Source organism: Larus michahellis, chromosome 4, assembly GCF_964199755.1.
Source record: "Larus michahellis chromosome 4, bLarMic1.1, whole genome shotgun sequence".
Taxonomy (NCBI): Eukaryota; Metazoa; Chordata; class Aves; order Charadriiformes; family Laridae; genus Larus; species Larus michahellis.
Window position 1 is genome coordinate 94075308 of NC_133899.1, and position 20982 is coordinate 94096289.

The 20982-nt window shown below is 62.6% G+C and overlaps 1 protein-coding gene across 1 annotated transcript; it reads right to left on the bottom strand.

Annotated features, from left to right (window-relative positions):
- Window positions 1-6367: 6367 nt before the first annotated feature.
- LOC141742999 (ras-related and estrogen-regulated growth inhibitor-like) lies at window positions 6368-19736 on the bottom strand. Its single transcript, XM_074586662.1, has 4 exons — window positions 19530-19736; window positions 11766-11822; window positions 9677-9750; window positions 6368-8604 (listed from the first exon to the last, which is right to left on the bottom strand). Exons 1-4 carry the CDS (start codon window positions 19624-19626, stop codon window positions 8119-8121), a joined length of 714 nt encoding a protein of 237 aa, XP_074442763.1. The 5' UTR covers window positions 19627-19736; the 3' UTR covers window positions 6368-8118.
- Between the last annotated feature and the right edge of the window lie 1246 nt (window positions 19737-20982).

Below are 20982 nucleotides of genomic sequence, written 5' to 3' on the forward strand. Positions count from 1 at the left end.
ATCGGGACAGGCATCGCCCAGCTGCTGGCGGGGGGGAAAGGTGGGATGCGGGATGAGGAGAGAGGAGGCGGCAGGATTCACCGAAAGGCGAAGGATGAGGCGGGGGCAGCGCCGTCCGTCCCCAAAGGGAGCGGGGATCACCCGGGAAAACGCTCCCAGCTGCCAGGCCAGAGGAGACGGCAGCGAACAGCAGGGGATGGAGACAGGGCCGGGGGCGAAGCGCTGCAGAAAGAGGGGGCACAACTCCCGCGGGACCCCCCAAAAAAGCTGTCAGGGCTACGGACCGAAGGCTAGTCAAAATAAAGGGAAAACCATTAAGGAAGAAGGAAGAAGGGGTGCTTCTGCCACCCGAGATTCACGGGCAAGGCCACGGGACCCGCGCTGCTCCGCGCACCCCACCACCTGGAAAAAGGCAACAAGTGGAAGTTAATAAAATCCCACAGGGATTCAAAGCTCTTCAGCTACGACACAAACCCGACCAAACTACTGGGATCATTTATAACGTATATATAATATATTATAATATATAATAATAGTGGGATTTGCCACTTTTTAAAATGGGTTTTTATAAACCTATCTGCCCTAGCAAAAGCACAGTTTGGCTAAAACCCACGCAGAAACAGGGCAGAGGAGATGAGAAAACCGATCCTTGGGCTGGGGCTGCGGTGCCCGGCGCACCAGGAGGCTTTAACCCTCCGGTCCAGGGTGGGGAGGGATGGACGGGGGTGCAGGGGTAGCCCTAAACAGTCAGAAAAGCTGCACAGGGATCAGCAATTCCCCGTTTCTCACCCCAAAACGGGCCGGGGAGGGGGGCAGACGATGGGATTCTTTGGCAGCTGCTCCAGGCAAAGCCCTGTCACACGGCGCAGGATTAAACCCCAGCTGCGGGATGGCCGAGGGGCCGCCAGTCGCTCCGGGACGGGATTACAGAAACCCCAGGATGGCGAGTCCGAACGATGCTATTATCACGGGCTGGGGGGGGGCTGCCCCCGGGTGGGATCCCAGGGAAACGGGGGGATTTTTTTCAAAGCTTTTCTTAAAAAGCAGCTCAAATCTCTTCCTCGCACTCCGGGGAAAAATCCTGCCGCAGGTTTCAGCAACTCAATATTTTGCCGAATTAGCTCCCGCTCCCCACCAGCGCTGCAGAGAGGCGGCCGTGCGGGGGGGTCTGGGCTGAACCCCCTCCCCGGTTCCTTTGCTCTTTGGGGGTGGAGGAATAGTTTTACCATTTTTCCTGCCCATCACAAATCGTAGCTCGACCCGGCTCCCACGAAGAGCTCGAAGCCCCGCTTCCCCCCGGCTGGGCTTCCTCAAACCGCCAACAGCCACCACTTCTCCCGACCTGTCGCAGGAGACAAAAAACCGTTTTGGTGTGGTTTGCCTGGTTCCCAGCGAGCCGACCCGCCCCTCTTCTTCCAGAGGGGTTTTTAATGGTTTCAAGTCTCCTCCTCTGCAAAACGGGGCATCTTTTCCCCCTTCCTGACTTTGCCGGTCTGAGAAGACCCTGAGTTTCCCATTTTACGCCCGCAGGGGCTTTCCGAGCCTGATGGATGCCGAGGGGTGTTTGTGCCACCTCCGAAGGGCTCCGGGTTACAAACCCCGGAGGGGTTTTGCTGGGATGGGTGGGATGGAGCTGCTGGGGCCGCTGGTGCCCAGGGCAGGGCTGGGCTGGGCGGCTGGAAATACGCGTAACCCACCAGCACCAACGAGCAGAGATGGAGAACCAAAGCTTTTTGGTGAAACACCCAGAAAACAGGGGCTAAGGCTTCATCCCGTCGGGATTTCGGATCGCGAGAGAAGCTGTGTTTGCAGTACGCCCCGTACGTCGCACACCGCAACCTTATGAAAATCCGGTTGTTACCTTTTGGGCTGGCTGGAAAAACAGAGAGCACAAGGAGCCGCAGGGATTTTCCACGAGAGGCGAGGAGCGGGGGCCGCGCTGGGAGGGGACCAGCCCCGACCATCAATATTTTTCTACGGCCTCAAAGCACCAGTGATCAGAGCCGCAGCTTCCCAGCGGTACGCCCGGGCTGTACTGGGGACGCTTGTTTACTTTATTTTTAATATTATTATTAAATTAAACAAAAAGAAAAGAAAGAAAGAAAGAAAAAAAAAAAAAAGAAAAGAGCGATGTGTGGGTTGGCCAAGAACAAAAGGAACCGGGTGGGAGCAGCGAAGCGCCTCCAGGACTTGGCGTCTCTCCTCGATTTTCCCCCGGGGGGGAGCAGCCTCATCCCCCGGGCTCTGGCCAAGCTCTCACCGGGGCGACGGTTCCTTCAACACCTTAAAAGCCTACACCCAAAACCCCCGTTTTTTCCATTATATACAATACCCAGGAGATTGAGTGACGGGCCAAAGCAGATTGCCCGAAGCCTGCCAGCAGGGACGTACCCGTCCTGCCATCCCCTCCACCGCGGGACCTACCCCTGCTTTATCTGCTCTTTCCTGACCTGTAGGGGATACCTGAAAAAAAAAAAAAAAAAAAAAAAGAAAAAAAAAAATCCAAGCCGGGCAGAAGCCAGCTGATGCTCCGCGGGGCTGTTTGCCCTGTGCTTGTCTCCCCGTTGCAGTTCCCAGCCTTTCCATTCAGGGCCAGCAAACGCCTTCGGCTTGGGCTGGGATCCTCCGTGCCTCAGGGAGCCTTGTGCTCGCTAGCAGAGCGGAGCCCCCAAAAGAAAAAGGGGAAAAAAAAAATAAAGAAAAAAGGACAATATAGCTCCTGAAATCTCAGCCCCCAAACTCCCCCCTGGAAAGCAATCCCGAATTTCCATGAACTCCCAGGCAACTTCGCAGCTATTTATAACGGCAGTAAACCGAGCAGCGGGACTCGCATTGAGGACGTGGGCATATAAATAGTAGCGGCATTTGGAAACGACCGCACGGGACTATTGTCTCTTCCCCCCGCCCCCGCTCCCCGCACCGTGTCCGCCTGGGCCAGGAGCCCCCAGATGCCAGAAGGTCTCCACCTCTCGCCCCAGGCAAAGCCCCACAGCCACGGGACACCCAGGGTGGCGGGGACCGAGCCCGTGACTCCAGCACACTCGTGGCACAGGACTCGCCTAAAATTGCTGATGTGGGAGAGAGGAGCCCGCCGTGCCGGGGGTAGCCCCCTGTATGGGGCTTGCCCTCCCGCACCCCCAGGCCCAGACGCCCCCGGGTCGGGCATCGTAAAGCCAGGAAACTTGGCAACGCCCGCAGAACCTCCGTGTTTCTGCTCTGGGCTCGCAGCAAAGCGGCGCACGGGAGCAGAGCTCGCGCTCCTTTTGGGTCTGTAAAACCAGGACCTGCTCCGAGGATGCCACCAGCAGCTCCGCTCCCCAGGAACTGGGCTGGGGCAGGGCCAGATCCATACACTGCTCCTCAAAAGCCTTCCAAAAGCCCCAAACCTCTATTTTTTAATTTAAAAAAAAAACAAAAAACAAAAAACCACAGAAGACCAATGATAAAGGCTGCCGTGGCAAAGAGGGAGCAGCTCCATCGCGCCTCGAGGGCTTATTCTGTGCCCCTTGATAAGAGGCGATCCCAGCTCCCACCGAAACCAGCCTTCCCACCCCACCCGAGGCCGGGTTTTCCCTCTGGGAAAAGCCTTTGGCTGCTGGAGCCGAGCCCCAGCCCCTGTAACGGGCTTCGTCTTGGGGGACGCTCCCCAGAGCCGCGCGGGGAGTGTGAGCAGCGGAGCAGGGACCAGGAGGGCCGGAGCATCGGCCCAGAGAGCAACCGCCCCGGCTCCCTCCGGAGCACTCAACCCGAGTCCGACGAAGGGGGAAAACAGCCACACGTCCCGAGCTCAGCCCGCGCCGTGCACAAACACCTTGTTTTTTCGGCGAAGACATTTGCAGCCGGGGTTAAGGGGACATATAAGGAGGCTCGGTGTGCCAGGAGCTGCTGGTGGTGACCGGCAGGCGAGGGAGCTTTTGGGGAGGATGTTTCTGTTCCATTTGCCTTTTCCAAGCTTCCCAGAAGTCTGGCAAGCAGATTTGCAGCCGGCATGCTCGCCAAATTAAATCACTGCCCTGGAGATGCCTTTGGGATGATGAGACCAGAGCTCTTCCACTTCTCTCCGTGGAGCGGAGCCACCACAGCCCAGGCGTCGGGCTCAAGGGACTGATGGCGTCCAGGTGCAGGACAACCCTCCAGATCCCCACGTGTCCCCAGTGGGGTGGCATTTTCCAGCAGCGCACAGGAACCTTTGCCCAGAGGATGAGTACGGGACACCCCAGCTCCATCAGTCTCTCCTCCCTGTGCGGGTTATGAAGCGTCCCTGGTCCTCCGCGAGGGTGCTTGGGGGTTTTTGGAGGTCTCCAAGGCAAACCAAACCACAGCCCTCACACCACGCACTCCTGGCTTCCACCCCAAAATCCCCTTAAATGTTATTCTAGTGGCATTTGCCCATCTCAGCAAGGAGGCGGCTGCAGGTCACGCGTCCCCACAGAACCGAGCACCTCCAAGGGGCTGCAAAACGGAGGTCTGGGCACCTCCGCTCCAGGGGCCCGGTTTAACCCGCCTCCCCGAGCCTCTGAAGCTGCAGGCTCTGCTCCGAGGAAGGCAGAGACCTTCTTCCTTACCATCCCTGGAGGGATGTAAAAGCCGGGCAGACACAGTGCTTAGAGATATGGTTTAGTGACGGGTTTTGCCAGCATGGGGTTGACGGTTGGACTCGATGATCTGAAAGGTCCCTTCCAACCTGCGCAATGCTATGATCCCTCCTCCTCTTCTTTTTCCTCCTCCTCCTCCCCTCTTGCTGAGCCCTGCAGAGCTCCCACCACAGGGATTTTGGATGTATGGGGCTACCCCAGTGCATCCCCCTCGAGGGCACCCGTAACCCCAAGGGGACCCCCCCCCTTCTCCCCCCCGTGGTGCACGCAACACCCTCAAGACTTTGTACCTGAGAAGGGAAGCCCCCAGGAGAGCCACTAAAGCCTCTCAGTAATTAGCAATTAGCAGCCCTGACAGGCTCCCCCTGGCCTCCCTGACAGCAGCTGAGCCTGATGCTAATGAGGTTCCTTGCTAATTATAGCAGGTGAGCAGGGCCACGCTGCCTCCTGGCCTCGGCGGGGGGGGGGGGGGGCCCACACCGAGCTTTGGGCTGGAAACCTTCCAAATTCCTGGGGCTGTGAAAAACGCGCAGGGTCAGCTCAGGACAGGGCTCCCCGCTGTGCCCAGCGCTCCTCTCCCCCGGGAGCGCGCAGGATGCTGTTCCGGCGCCTGGCCGGGCTCTCTGCTCACAAGCTGGTCCTCGCTCGTTCATCATTTTGAATAATTCATGCCGAATAACGTGGGTTTCTGCGGCGCCCGGCATTGCACCAACCCGGAGCTGGAGCCAGCGAGGAAATACAGTCCCTTGGGGACATCAGGGACTTCAGGGACACGCTCCAGGACACCCAAAGCCTCGGTGGCACAGCGGAAGGCTGGAGCAGATGTCCAGCATCCCAATGGGATTTTAGTCCCTCCCAAGCTGTTAGTGCAGCCCCGAGCCGCTGGTGGGCGAGTGAGGCTGAAGGCTGTGTCTGAGTAGCCACCGGGCTCGTCTCTCCCCATCCTGGTGGCCCCGGGCTGGCTCTCGCTGGCCGGGTCCCCCACTCCGCACCTCCCCAAAGCCGCTCTTTCCCAGCCAAACCCGAGCAGCAAATTCCAGCTCCGGCTGCCAGACCACAAAACCCCAAGCCCGGCTCGCAGTGTTCAGCTCTCCTGGGAATGCCACAAAAAAAAAAACCCTAAAACAAACAAAAAACCCCCCAGCCCTCGCTTCCCTTCCACCAGCTCCCCGAGGCTTTAAAGCCCAGTTTTGCTCAGCAGAGCCGCGAGCGGAGCAGCATTCCCGGCGGCATTTCCCACTGCTGGCATTCAGGATTTTAATTAAGACGCTGGAAAAGAGCCGTCCCGAACTGCTCTCTTGGCCCGGCCCCTCGACGGGGTTCGTTTTCGCCCCACGGGAGGGACGCGGGTACGTGAACGCAGGCGGGATTTAATGAAACCCTTGGAGAAACAAGCCCTTGGCGAGACCCGGGCAGCTGCAGGACGCACCCCCGGGAGCCGTGAGAGGGGACGGGGTGTCCGAGGGGGTTTTGGGGCCGGAGGGGAGGTGGGATAAGGGGTTTTCCCCGGGCTGCGATGCTCCGGAGGAAGCCCGGCTGTATCCGCTCCCCCAGCACCCATCTCCGCCTGCCCTTCCCCGCTGCCGAGGGACGGCGCAGCCAGGGAGGCGCGTGGTGCTGGGGCTCGGGCAGAAGGTAAGGGGGGTGCCCAGCCCTAATTAAAGTCCGTATCCCCCCCCCTCCCAGTGCACCCCTTTGCTGCAGTCTCCCAAAAGGGAAGCAGCGTGATAAAATAACCCCCTCCCGACACTCGCAGGCAGGAGAGCATCGCAGGCAGTTGTTAACTTGGCTTTTATTGTCACAGGACACGGCAGCAGACGATGGGACCGGTCACTACAGGGGGGACACGGGGGGACACCGCAGGTCTTCCAGCACAGTCACCTCGAGCGGCAGCACAGCGCTCGGCAGCGGGAGGGAGGGGGAGAAACGATGCTGCGGGGAGAAGATGCCGCTCGCTGCGGGCCCTGCTCCTGCCCGCGCCTCTGCTGCCCCGGCTCTGCAAAAAGACAAATTCTCAGGCCACGGCGATTTTCCCCTTGGGGACGGAGCAATTAATAAGCAGACAAGGTGGGGGGTGGGGGGGGTGTCCCTGCAAGGAGCATGCTTTCCACCTCCCGGTACCGGCTCCGCTGCATCCATGCCGCAAACTGCCAGCCAGGGGTTTTGCTCGCCCTGCGCTCGGCAGTCGCGGGGCAAAGGCGTTAACGGAAGGGGCTGCCCCGGGAACTCGGTTCCTCTGGGCTGGAGAAGCCTGATCTTAGCCGGAGGCTTCCGTGTGCATGAGAAAGGCCGTCTGTTCCGTTTGCCTCCCCCCGGAGACGGGGACGCTGCCCCAGCCCAGGCAGAGACACGAAATAGGGGTCAGACTCGGCGGGGGCAGACACCCCAGCAAAGCACCGGGCATGGAGATTCAGCCCGAGATGGAGCAGCCACATCTGCTGCCGTCGCTGCCCTTTGCCCGGGACTTTATTTACAGTGTTATTAAAGGAGAGCGCGCCGAGCAGCCCGAGATGTTAAAAAATGGCTTTTCAGAAAAGCCAGGGATTAAGAGGCTTTTTTTTCCCCCTCCACACTGTAAACACATCTCTGTTTTGCTTTTAACCATGCCCTTGGTGCCAGCCCGTGGGCAGCCAGGGAGGGAGAAGGGCTGTGGGAGCCGGCGGGGGGACACGGGGGTCTGCCCCGCTCTCTGCAGCCGCTTCGCTTCACAAACCCAGGGGAAAACCGGGACAAAACGCAGCTCCGGGCTCCGACAGACGGACGCTGGTGGCTGCGGATGGGGGAACCCGCTGGCCTGGCTCTTCGGGGAGGGCCACAGCGGAGGCAGAGGGGGACACAGCCCCCCGCCACCCACCGACCCACGCGGCGGGTGGGTCTGGGGGCACCGAGGGAGGGATGTGGGCAGCGACCGCCCCCTCGGAGCAGCCAGCCAGGCGGGGAAGGTTCTGAGCAGCCCAGGGGATTTTACCCACCAGCAGCACTGAGCAGGAAAAGTAACATCCATCCTCCCCGGGACAGGGATGGCTGGCGACAGCCCCGGAGCCAGCGCGACCCTCGGGGGTCACCCCGGCGTTGCGGGTGCACGTCTCAGGGCACAAACAGACCCAGCAAGCCTTTTTAGGGGAGCGGGAAAACCCATATGTACATGTCTCTGCTGGGTCGGATCCCTCAGAAACACTTCTGAGCCCCCAGGGGTTGACCCAACACCACTGAAGTCACCACGACCCACCTTCACTACTGACTTCAGCCGTGCAGGAGGAGGAAGAGGGGGCAAAGGGGTAAGGTGGACAAAGAACGTCTTCCCTGCCGACACAAAGCCCATTTGTAGAAGCCTATGGGCTTTAGAAGGCTGTTGGACCCCAATCCCACCCTCCCCACCTCTTAACCTTCCCCTCCTGGGAGCCGGCACAGCCCCAGGAGCTGCTCCTCAAGCCTGGGGCTGAAGCGCGGGCACCGTCGCAGCAGGATGGCCCGTCCCTCAGTCCCGGCTGGGCCGTCCCTCTCGACCCCGCAGCAGGGACGCTCACTCGGGGATGTAGTCCCTGAAGGAGTTAAAGCTGAGGCTCCGGCCTGCTGAGTTCAAGGTGGAGCTGGCTTGCATCTTGGGGATCTTCTCCATCAGCTTCGACACTGTCCTCCTCTTGAAGGAGCCCGGGGAGAAATGCCCCTGTCTCATGAGCTCCTGGTAGAGGGTGTTGAACACCGCCACGGTCTCTTCATAGCTGTCGCGGGTGGAGATCTCGTAGAAAGGAAGCTTCAAGGCTTTGGAGAGGTTTTCGCCGTCCTCTGTGGACACCATCCTGTCGAACTGCAAGTCCTTCTTGTTGCCCACGATGACCACGGGGGGCTGCTCGCTCCCGCCGCTCCGCTTGGGGCTGGAGTGGATGTGGTTGATGAGGAAACACAGCCGCATCACCTCGTCGAAGCTGCACCTGTCCGTCACCGAGTAGACCACCGCGAAGCCATCGCCCCACTTGATCTTCTCCTCTATCTGCAGGGAATCCTCCTCCTGCCGGGGCAGACCAGCTCATATTAACAGCAGAAGCCCCAACATCTCCTAAATACCAACACCGCTGGCTGCAACCTAGAAAACCTCCCAAGGGGGCCCGTCACCATCCCCTGCAGGTTTTGGCCCCGGGCTCGCGCACAGCAGTGAGGTGCAAAGCAACACGGGTAGCCCAGGGCAGGAATCCCATGGGTTGGGCAAACCGATGGATGGGGACAGCAAATCAGCTCCATCCTGACGCGGGCGAGGGGAGGGTTAGCGCCGCTAAAGGCAGCTGCTGCTGGATGGGAAGCCAGGACAGGGCTCTCCACTGCCCGCAACCTGCTGGTGGTGGCTCCTCGGACCCAGCGCCCTCCCGCTCCCTCGAGCCGTCTCCTGCCGTCGGGATGCTCCTCCGACGCGGGGAGCAGAGCTGTGCCGCACAGGTCAGGGGAGTGGGGAAATATTCAGCTGAAAGCACACTGTAACTTGTTAGAGACACATAAACTCTTCAAAACACCCTTTTTCCAAGATAAACATGTGATCAATATTTCAGATACAACAGATTGAAGCTGGTGGAAAAGCAGGGATTGCCTTCAACGGCAAGTCACACTTAACATAGAATCACAGAATGGTTTGGGTGGGAAGGGACCTTAGAGATCATCTCATTCCACCCCCTGCCCTGGGCAGGGACACCTCCCACCAGCCCAGGTTGCTCCAAGCCCCGTCCAACCTGGCCTTGAACCCCTCCAGGGATGGGGCAGCCACAGCTTCTCTGGGCAACCTGGGCCAGGGGCTCACCCCCCTCACAGCAAACAATTTCTCCCTCTGATCTCATCCAAATCTCCCCTCTCTCAGTGTAAAACCCTTCCCCCTCGTCCCATGGCTCCCCTCCCTGATCCAGAGTCCCTCCCCAGCTTTCCTGGAGCCCCTTGAGGGCCTGGAAGGGGCTGGAAGGTCTCCCCGGAGCCTTCTCTTCTCCAGGCTGAACCCCCCCAGCTCTCTCAGCCTGTCCTCGCAGCAGAGGGGCTCCTGTGCATCACTGCCCCAATGATGTTTTCCAGGGTCAGCCAGGTGTGAAACGGCGTGAGCTCACCTGCCCTGCCGTGTCCAGGATCTCAAAGTGCACCATCTCCCCGTCGATGACGGCCATGTGCCTATAAATCATTTCTGGAGGAGGACAGACAGAAAAGCGTGACTGAGAGAAGCCCCTGGGTGGCAAATAACAGCCAAGGTGCCCTCAACGCAAGCTATGGGGAGAAGTCAGTTTTCACCTGCTGCACCCCACAGCCCGGGTGGCCTCCGTTTTGCAGCCACATCTTGAGCTGGTCCCCAGCCTGTCCCCGTGCCCGAAGGGCAGCCCTGTGCCCACGGCATCGAGCCCGGCATCTCCATGGGGCAGCAGAGACCCAGCCAGCGCCCGGCCGGCTTTTGCCTTGCTGGAAATAAAAGGGCAGCGGTGACTGAAGAGCTGGAGGAGAAAGGGGGTCATGGAGAGATGCTTCTGCAAAGGGAGAGGGGCTCAGCAGGAGGGTAGGAAAAGCTGGGTTTGTTTCGAGACCCTGCTCATGGTCCTAACCCTGCCCTAACCCAGCCCCAACCCAGCCCCAACCCAACCCTAACCCAGCTCCAATCCATCCCTAACCCAGCCCTAATCTATCCCTAACCCAGCCCCAACCCATCCCAAACCCTGCCCTAATCTATCCCTAACCCAGCCCCAACCCAGCCCCAACCCAACCCTAACCCAGCTCCAATCCATCCCTAACCCAGCCCTAATCTATCCCTAACCCAGCCCCAACCCATCCCAAACCCTGCCCTAATCTATCCCTAACCCAGCCCCAACCCATCCCAAATCCTGCCCTCACCCAGCCCCAACCCAGCCCCAATCTATCCCTAACCCAGCCCTAACCCTGCCCCAATCTATCCCTAAACCAGCCCTAACCCATCCCAAATCCTGCCCTAACCCAGCCCTAATCTATCCCTAACCCAGCCCCAACCCAGCCCTAAACCTGCCCCAACCCATCCCTAACCCAGCCCTAACCCAGCCCCAACCTATCCCAAATCCTGCCCTCACCCAGCCCCAACCCTGCCCCAACCCATCCCTCACCCATCCCAAACCCATCCCAAATCCTGCCCTAACGCAGCCCTAACCCAGCCCCAACCCTGCTGGGGCCGAACTCCGGCTCCAAAGCAGCGGGGAGCGACTCCGAGCGATAAAAGCGGCTGCGAGTCGTGCGTCTGGGCAGCTCTTCCAGCGCAGAAACCGCTCCGAGCTCCACTAACACCAGCAGGCAATAAAACCGGCCCTCGCTCTGCTTAGCAACGGCTGCGGGCGCAGCCTGCTCCACGGGACGCCTCGCTCCCCGCGGACGGAGCAGCTCGGTCACGCCGTGCCACCACGCCACGGGGCAGAATCCCGCTTGGCTTGGCCAACTACGGGATAAGGCAGGCACCGTCCCCCTCCTCCGGCACGGGAAGCCGCCGGTACGCTCACCGTGCGGTGCCTGTATTTTATCACAGCGCACGGAGCGAGCCCAAGCGGAGGAAGCAGCCGCAGGCAGAGAGGAAATCCAGACCGCGCTCCGGGGGAAAGAAAGCGTGGCTCAGCACAGCAGCGAGGAGCGGGGATGGAGAGCACAGACGGGACAGCGGCGGGGTGGTTTCTCAAACCGAGCCTTTCCCTCGGGTCCCCTGTGACCCCGCCGGGTTAGAGCAACACTGAGACTTCCCAGATTTCCCAGCCCGGCGGGTGACAGCAGGCGCTGGGCAGGAGGATGCACAGCCAGCGGTATCTGGGATACTTCGGCAGGGACGTGACCTCAGCGCCCCAAAAACCTCAAACCCGAGTGCAAAAAAAGAAGCCCTGCAAGACAGGAAAGCTCCGGTCACTGCTCCCGTGGCTCGGATACCGCCTTGCCCTCAAAAGCCACCTCCCAGCAGGAGGATGACTAAGCCCCATGCGCTTCCTTCTGCCACGCCGCCGGCTCGTCCCAACGGATTTTGCCTTAATGAAACAACAGAAAAGGGAAAAGGGACGCAGGAGCCAGGGAGGTGCCACGACGGCTGGTGGCTCCGACCGCTGCCAGCCTGGTCGAGGAGGAAGAGGAGGGAGTACGGTGAGCTGGGAGCACCGGGGCCTCCGGGCTGAGCCAGGGGCAGCAGAGAAAGCAACAAGAGAAACCTACCGAGGGTCGGGTCATAGTCTCCAATGAATCTCCTGGTGATGAATCTCACGGTCAACGCTGTAAAACAACAACAACGGGCCCAGTTAGGGTGGGGAGATCAAACTGCGGAGGACCATCGGCTGACGGAGGCAGGAGGGACGGAGCAAGGTTCTGCCCGGCCTCGCGGGACGGTGCCCGGGGCGCCAGGAGAAGACACCCCAGCAGCGACGCCGCGAGCCCGGCCCAGGGTATCGCAGGGCTGGGAAAAGCATCTTCGAAGGTGCCCAGAGAGGCTGGGACCCGGCTGCACACTGCCGGGGCTGCCCTGTGACAACCAGGGACTACGGTAAAGCAGCAAATTGCCAGATCCCGGCGGCAAAAGGCGAGGGTGAAGCCGGCTGGGAACGGATCGCGGTTGCCCGGGTGGACGCCTTGGACCAAGATGGTTACGAGCCCTCTTTTCTCCCCGCAAAGTCCCCAGCCGACGGCACAGCCCCGTGCAGGCTGTCCTCCGCCTTGTTTCACCCCGGGTACAACGCCGGAAAAGCGCGTCAGGACGGGCAGGAGCCCACCCGGGAGGGCAGCTCGCACCTCGCCTCTCCTGAAACGCTTCCAGAGCTCACAGGCATTTCAAAATAACCTCGTCGCCGCCCCAGGAATGGATCGTTTTCGCATGTTCTTTGCAAACGCTCGCATCAGGGACCGAAACCCACCGCGCGACGGGATGCTGCAGGCAGAGGGGGAGGTCTCTGCACTTCTGCCCAGAGCTGCCCGCTCGCCGCAGCAGCAAGACGCCCGTCACGCCAAGGAGATCCAGCCCGACGGCAGTGGGAGGCACCGACAGCCCCCCGGGACTGGCAAACCCCATCCCCCCCTCGCCCGGGACAGCAACCGCTCCTGCTGCTGCCAGAAACACCCGTCCTGCTCGCAGGAGCCCCGAAAGCAGCAGCTGAGGTGGCCAAGGTGGCCAGGCGCCACAGGAGGTGGCCGAGGCGGCCAGTGTTTCACCGCGCTCGGCAAATCGCCGGCAGAGCCGCTGCCCCGAGCCCAGCCCGGCGCACAGGGAAGGCGGCTCCTCGCACGGGCAATCCACCTCCCTGCAGGGTCCGGGTCGATAAATTGCATTTTCTGGCCCTGATCCTGCCAAGATTTATGCACGTGCTTAAGTTTTATGGCGGGTGAGCGATCCCCTCGGTGGCCTGCAGCCAACCGCTGCCCAAGGGCGAGCTCGGCGTGGGGGAAAGCCGGTGCCAGGCCGGGCTCTCCCTCTCCATCGCCGGCGCTGAGGGTAGGACCGCCCGGACGCGTCCCATGAATTTCAGCGCTGTTTGTTTAACCTGACCCGGGCACAGGGAGAAGGGAAAGGCCCCGGGCATTTCTCATGAAACTCATCAAAAGGCCAAAGCCGGAGGAACGCGGGGCACGGCGCAGCAGGAGGTTCTCCCTTACGCCAGCCGTGGCTTGCAGCGAAACCAGGCAGGGAAGGCGTTAGGAGCCGGGGGGGGAGAGCTGAGCGATGCGCACCCCCAGCGCGGGGATGCTGGGGACAGGCGGGGGCCGCTGTCTCTGTTCCAGCCCCGCACGGGGTCCGGCTCCCTGCAGCTCCCCGGCGCGCGGGGGCACGAAGCTGGGAAACACCCTGCCCTTCCCCCTGCTGGCACAGCACCAGCGCGGAGACCAAATCCTTCGGCCGCGATTTCTCCTCCTTGCAAGGGCGAGGAACGGCAGGAACAGCCTGGGCACAGCAGCGCGGGCAATTAAACCCCTCTTATCCAATTACCACATCTCCCTGCACCAGAGACCGGGAGACGCGAAGCCCAAATTAGAGGCTAATGCCCGGCTGGGTGGAGGTCTGCTGGCGCTGGAGCCTTGCCCGACAGCTCCATCGACACCGCGAGGGCTTGCTCCTCGCTGGGGAAAAGCTCTGCCTCTCATCGTCTCCCCCCGCCCGGCCAGGCTGGAGGAGCCAGAGCGCGGCTCCAGAGCAAGGGCTTGTTTGAGGTGGGCAAGCTCCCGGGGGACTGCAAAGAAAATAATCGGAGAGACTCCTTATGCTTCTCCCTAAGGGGCAGCACAAGCTTTGCCGTGGTGCAAGGTCCCTGGACGGGTATTTCCAGCAACGGGGCCAGCAGACAGGGCTGGGGCTCAGCCGGCGAAGGGCCAGAAGGAGAAACAGGGGGAAAAAGCAGAGGCTTTCTATGTAACGAAGCGATTTGGAGGTGCCAGAAATCCTGCTGGACTGAAGGGGGCAGGGAGGGAGCCAGAGCTTACCCGTCCCTCCTGCTAACACGGCGTCCGGCTTGGCTAAACGTCCTCAAAGTGGCCAAAGGGCCACAAAACCGCATCTGTCCCTGCCCTGGTAAGTGCTGGGCTTTATCCCGGTCTCCTGCTCCGGAGCCTCCCCCCGGCACTGCAGCAGCCCCCCGGCACGGCAGGGCCATCGCGGGCCCCACGCCGGCTCCCTGGGTGGCACGGGGAGGTGACAAGGGGAAACTGGCGCCTGTGAAAATGGGCAGAAGCAGGTGAGACGCCGCCAAGCCGTTGGTGAGACGCCGCCAAGCCGGCTCATTTCGGGAAGAACGCGGCGAGGCTCGCAGCACCCCAATGGGGGATGCAGGAACCCGGCGCTGAAGAGCTGGGGACGCGGTTTTGCCTTGAAGCAAAGCCAACCTGCTTTTTGCCTGACTTCTCCCACCTGCAGCCTGAAGGACCCCACAAGAAAGGCCCGGGCGCGCTGGGAGGAGCCGGGATGCTCGGGCTGAAGGGGAAGCACCGGGGAGGCGCCGGGGAGCGGGTGGTGCTTGGCTGCCATCAGTGTCCCAGCAGCCCAGAACTTGCCTGCAAGGCTACCGGGGGCTCACGGCAAGACAACTGCGTTGCCCGGCAAGGGAAAGCCACGGCTTGGGGGGCCGGGCACTGCGGGCAGCGCGCGGTCCCCCCTGGCTGTCGCAGGGAGGGAGGAGCGACGGCAAAGCCAAGGTGCTGCTGGGGCGCCCGCAGCGAGGGCACGGCACGCGGAGCCCGCGGCGGCTCGCTGACACGGGCCGTCCTGTCCGGGGGGGGATAATTGAGATAATCACGGGTGGTTTGGCGGAGACCGGCGGGCGCGCAGAGGAGGCGGGTGGTGGGGATGGGTGGGATGTGGGGATGTGTGGGAGCGTGTCCACACGCCTGGGGCTGCGGTCGGCAGCTCGGCTCGCACCGAGGGGATATTTCGGGAGCAGCCCCGTGACGGCCACGCTGTGGGAGCCCGGCTGTGGGCCGTGGAGCTGACAAAGCAACCGAGCGAATGCAAATGCCATCCCTCCTCTGCTCGGGAAACACCAGAGGAGGCGGCGCAGGGTCCAGCCCCTGAGAGCCCCCGGTGCTGGAGGAGCCTTTGATCAGCGGGAGAGCAACCAGGCTTGAGAAGAGATCGCCGCAGGAGCCCAACCGCATCTCCTGAGGTCCCTTCTGCTGGCAAAGGACCCCCCGGCCAAGCCCAAGGGCTTGTTTTTCTATTCACTTTCATCTCCATCCCGCCCTCCAGAATATCTTCCTGCAGGGAATTAATTGCCTTTAGGATGCAACAGGGAGGACACGGAAAGCCCCGGCATCTCCGGAGGCAGCTCTCCCCTGGCAGCGCCAGCGAGCTCTCCTCTGCCTCTCAGCTCTTCCCTCCGGAGCACGAAGGGGAGCCGTGCCTGGGGCCAAAAAGCCGGCAGCAGTGCAAACACCCGCTCAGGGGCTGGCTTTGGGAAGGGTGAGGTGACACAACTAATCTCCACGCGTGGCCCTCCGGGTCTAAGCCGATCCAAACGCCCTTCCAGGCTGCCCCAGATGCGCTGCTCCCAGGCGCAACCCTCCACCTTTTCGAGGCAGCTGCTGGGAAACGCAGCGTCGATGCCTGGGTGCGATTTTCTGGCGGAAGCCGTGGTTGGGAGGGAGCGCGGGAGCAGGGCTAATGGAAGGGACGCTTAAGCCCTTCAAGGCGTTAATGAGGGTAATGGGTGCGCACAGGCCGCGCGGGGACAGGAGTCAAAGGCAGTGGAGAGGCTGAGAGCTGGCTCGGAAAGGCAACAGGGCCGGAAAGTGAAATTGGTGGAAAATGAGTGGGAACAGGGGAAAAAAAAATAACAGCAAGAGCAAAGCAGGAGTACAGAGCCCGGGGGGGGCCAGACGGAGACGCTGCGCACCAGGCGGCCACGCAGCAGGAGGAAGGAGACGGAGCAGGAGTGTGAAGGGAGAATAACCCTCACCGAAACTGGGATACGGGATTAAATCCTTCCCCAGAAAACAAGGCAGGGATGGAAAGCTCGCACAGCGCAGGACGGGTGCAGTCCCACACCGCGCTCGCTTTCCCCATGCAAACCGGGGGGCAGTTTGTCGCCGCTGGCCGTGGGCAGACACCCCCCACGTCCTGCCCCTGCACACCCGCACCGTCACCCCAGGATCTCTGCCTTTGCCCCGGGGACATGGCTCCCCACCGGAGCCGGCCTTTCTGCTTCCCCAGCCCCGGCATCTCTGCCCCGAGCAGCATCCCCTGCCCCGCCGCCTGCCCGGCTCCTGCGTGGGGCATCGCCATCCTCCAGCCTTCCAACCGCCCCCCGGTCTCCCACCCTGCCCGCCAGAGAAGGGGTTTGACGGAAGAATCGTGTAATTTAGCAGAACTGCTCCGCGGGGATAACCGAGGATCCGGCGGGAGGCACGTCTCGGCGGCTTCAAAGGGACGACCAAATTATCAGCCGGAGAGCGAGAGGAGTCAGGGGCGATTTTTGGAAAGCACCTGATTCTGTGTCATACGTTCGGCAGGCACCCAAAGCCGGAGCGCGTGGTGTTGTATGAGAAGAGGAGCCAATTAAATTGATTAAAAATTGGCCGGAGAGCAAGAACACAAGCGGAGCTGCCAATGGGAAGGAGCGGATGCGGCAGAGAGGCCTCGGCACGTCCACGCAGCCTTATATGGAGTTTTTTCTCCCCATCTTGAACATCAGTAACCTCAGAAAGGGCTCTGCTTGGGCAGCCCCAAAGCCGAAAGGGTTAATTTTATATTCAGTTTGGCCTCTAGGAATGACTACGGGAGGGTTCGCCGCAGGATTAATCTGCCGGCGCGGGGACGGGCTGGTTGCCTCCCGGCCGGCATCGAGCCCCGCGCCCACGTGCCGCTCTGCGTGTGCCGCGCCGAGCACGTCCCTCCTGCGAGCGCAGCGGCTCCCGGCATCAATGCGGCGCGGGCTGTGGAAGCAGAGCTCCCCTCTGAAGTACGGCGAAGTTTACACGGGCTGGCGGCAGCCGCGGATAAGGCAGGCTCTGGCCAGGCTGGATTTACAGCCTCCCGCAGGTGATTTACGCAGCCCCGGCCAAACCTTTCGGCTCCCGGCAGGGCCCAGCCGTGGGTCTGTGCCCGAACCCGACCCCGCTCGGGGGATCTGGGGCCGCGGGTCACTGGATCGCGAAGATTTCCAAACTGCTGCAAAAAAATCAAACTCTTCTGCTGAGAACTGCGGGGTTTTCCCATCTTTTGCAGCTGTTTCAACCGCCCTTTAGACCGTTCCCACTCCTCGGCCCCCCCAGCTCTCCCAGCCCAGCCAGCAGCGCCGGGGGATGCTCCGGCGTGGGGTCCCCTCGCTTCCTGCTGGGACCCGGAGCTTGGTGGCTTGGGGACAGGTTTGGATGAAGCCCACCTTCATCCTCCCCTTCCCTCCCCAAACCCGGGACCCCCGCGTGTGGCACCCCTTCTCTCCCAGCCCCCTCGGGCAGCCCCGGCTCCCCCTGGCCCCGGGGACCAGCCGCCTCCCCCAGCCCGTCCTCCCCAGCCCCGTGGGAGCTCAGCGCCGCCACCGATGCTTTTGCCGCCTTCCTCGTGCTGCGCACACGGGTCCCTCAGGCCAGATGCTCCCGTCCATCACCCAGGCTGTAACCGTCCCGCCGGGCAGGGGAAAGCACCTACAGGTTTCCTCGCCGCAGGACCCGGCAGCTCGGGCACGGCACCCGGTAAAGGCGACACGCTGTCCCTTCGCGGGAGAGGACGTGCAGGGCAGCACCCGAGGGGACAGGGACGGGGAGAGACCTGCACCAGGGCAGCTGCCATCCCACGGGGCATCGCGTGCCTGCTCCAGGGGCTGCTGCCGGTTCCTGGAACACTCCTGCTCTCCTCCATGTATTGATTGCCTCCCTCCGCCCTGATTTCATGGCCTGTGTCACTGCCACAGCTCAAGAGGACGGCAAAAGAGCCCTGCTGAAGGGTCTGGGTGGTTGGAGGCACCCGCGGAGCTGAGCCGGTGCCAGGCAGACCCTGCAGGTACCCGGCCCCACCGTGGCAGCCGGAGGAAGCTTCGAAGCCCCTCGGCATGCTCCCACCCCACGGAGGAGGCACGGCAGCCTCTCGCTTGCCCACAGGAGGGGCCCAAAGCCCCCAGGCACTCGCTCCGCGCTGGGTGGGATGAATGCTGGCGGGGGGAGCGCGTATGTGCCAGCGGGGTGGGGGCGAGCCAAGGCGCTCTGTACGCTCTGTACAGCCATCGCTCGCCGCTCCAGCTGCTTGCAGGGACTTCGAGGCCAAACACCGCACATGGACCCCCCCTGGTTCTCTGGGGGTGCCCGGAGCTGAGCCCCGTTCCCCTGCTCCCATTCCCCCATGCCAGGCTGGTAATTGAGACCAGGGAGTTGCCTCCTTTACTTTCACCAGGGAAATCACTATTTTTCACTAATGCCGGGCAAGAGGAACTCGCCGGGCAGCACGGCGAGAGGCTCGCCGGTTACTGTATATGGAAACGCAACCTCACCGGCACCAACAGCCCCCGCTGCTGGCCACCAGCCAGGCGGAGGTGCCGCCGATGCCGCACATTTAAAGGTTATGCCTTTTCTGGAGCCACCAGCCAGCGGGACGCTGCCCTGGCCCCAAGGACACGGGTGTCCCCCCCGGCTCTGTGTGGATCGCTGCTCCCCTGCCCTGCTGTGATAAAACCAAGGTGGACACGCACTTTTCCTCGCCAGCACCCGGCACCTCCCGGCCCCGCTCCTGGCACGCTGGGTGCTGCGCAGGAATGGAGGGGAGGCCACCTTTGCCCCCGGGCGCTCGCAGCCTGGGCCAGAGGAGTGGGAAGGGGGGAAAGGACGATGCCCCGGCAGGAGTCGGGGGGATGGAGAGAGCTCAGGTGCTCCCAGCTCCACGTCCCCAATCCCCACCCTGGCAGCCGCAGAGGGAGAGCACTGAGCAAAGTACAGGGAAAAGGAGTTTTCCCAAAGGCAAACCGAGCCCAGTGCTGCGCCACGAGGCTCCGCAAACCCCGCTCCATTTGCTGAAAACGAGCAGCAAACTCCAAGTACCCAAAAAAGCACAAACCTGAGCTCGGCGTTCGGTCCTGAAGCTCCCGTGGTCAGCAGCCTCCCACCCTGACCCACTGCCCTGGGCTCGCCGCGCAGCTGGGGACGGTTTTGGGCTGCAAAGCGCCCACCGCCACCACTCGAGGGGAGGGAAACTGGGTGCCCTTAAACGTAGCGGGCTCAGGGTCCACCTGGGCGATGCTGCAGCTGCCCCGGAGAAACTCATTCCCCACCCCGGCTTTCTGAAAGAGCCCCCGCCTGCTGCCCACCCCGGCTGGACCTTGGGGGGCTCAGTCCCTCCGCCGGGGAAAGGAGACCCAGGGGTGCAGGGGGATGGAGCGGGGATGCTGGGGGGATGCAGGGGTGATGCCGGGGGGCGGAGGGGGAATGCAGGGGGGATGCCAGGGGGGATAAGGGGATGATGCTGAGGGGGATGAAGGAGGGATGCCGGAGTGATGCGGGGGGGATGCCGCCTCCTACCTGTCTTGCCCACGGCGCTCTGCCCCAGCACGACGAGGCGCAGGCTGCGGGCCGTGCTGAGGCTGACGGAGCGGCGCAGGGGCCGCGGGAAGCTCATGCCGGGGCCGGGGCCGGGGCCGGGACCCGCCGCGCTCCGCCGCGCTCCCCGCTCCGCCGGGCGCTCCCCGCCGGCTCCGCCCCGGGGGCCGGGCGGGCTCAGCCCCGGGCTCGGGGCGGGCGGTCCCAGCCCATGCCCACCTCCTCCTCCTCCTCCTCCTCCTCCTCCTCCTCCGCCCCGAAGAGGGGGTGCCCCCGGCAGCAGCGGAGGCGGCCGCTACCTGGAGCCGGAGGAGCCGCGGGCATCGTGCCTCAGTTTCCCCGCACGCAGAGCGGCTCCGGGGGGGGTCTCGCCGGGACCCCCCGCCAGAGGCCAGGCGGGTGCCGGCCCGGGGAGCTGCTCACCTGGAGGGGGGCGAAGCGAGGAGAGAGCGGGGAAGCGACGCAACACCGCCCCGGGCGGGGAACACGGGCAGGGTGCTGCCTCCCCCCCCAAAACCTCTACAAAAAAATCACGATTTCTCCTGCTGCGCGCAAGACACGTTACCAAAGACGGGAGAAGCTGGCCTAGCCCCCAGCCTCCCCACATCCCATCCTTCGGGCGCAGGAGGATCCTCGCCGGACACAGCCCAGCCCTGGCCCGGAGGAGCCGGCCCAGCCCCGCACACGCCAGCGGCAGATCGACAGATCCCCAGCGGCAGATCGACAGATCCCCAGCGGCGTCGCAGAGCTGAGGCTTCGCACCAGGCCGGGAAACAGCCTTTGCACGTGCTTTGGCGCGGCAGCGCTGCCAGGCCGTTAAATCACAGCGTAGGGGTGTACGTGTGTGTGTCTACACAAGGGTTGGCACAGGCAACGCGTAAGTGCTCCGAGCAGCAGCCGGAGCGGCCCTGGATGTGCGTTGCGGGTGCACGGAGCCCCGGGAAGAAGGGAAAAGACCCGCAACATCTCGACCGTCTCCAGCAACCTCCGGGACGCAGCCTGCCCGCGCGGCGCAGAGGCACGCACGGCTCCAGCGCTGCCCACTGCAGCAGAAGGGACCGGACCCAGGGTGCGGAGCAGCCGAAGGCTCACATTCTCTTTTCCAAAGGCTTTAGGCATTTCTCCGGCACGGGGACCTCTCTGCCAGATCACCTCGCGTGACTTTGCTTGCACAGCCCCTCCGTGCTGCCTCGGTCGGTGCTCAGGGTAACACGAAACTCGTCTGATATTTATAGACAGCATCATGTGTCGAGAGCAAACATCGCTGGTGCCTCCAGGAGACATCAGCACACAACCAGCGCCAAGTGGGTGTCTCACCTTGGGCGGGGAGAAGGGTTATCGACAGCTTAGATAGAGCCACAGCTGTTAATGCCGCCAGGGCAAAGCTCTGGCTGGAGAAAGGGGCCCCAGATAAAACAGGGATTGTCCCGCGGGA

Bases quoted from the DNA above. Each gene is read 5' to 3' on its own strand.
- LOC141742999 (XM_074586662.1), bottom strand. From the start codon at position 19,626: ATGAGCTTCCCGCGGCCCCTGCGCCGCTCCGTCAGCCTCAGCACGGCC. The intron at 11,823-19,529 runs GTAGGAGGCGGC...GTTGTTTTACAG, and splicing joins GAGCGCCGTGGGCAAGACAG to CGTTGACCGTGAGATTCATC. The intron at 9,751-11,765 runs GTAGGTTTCTCT...GTCCTCCTCCAG, and splicing joins AGACTATGACCCGACCCTCG to AAATGATTTATAGGCACATG.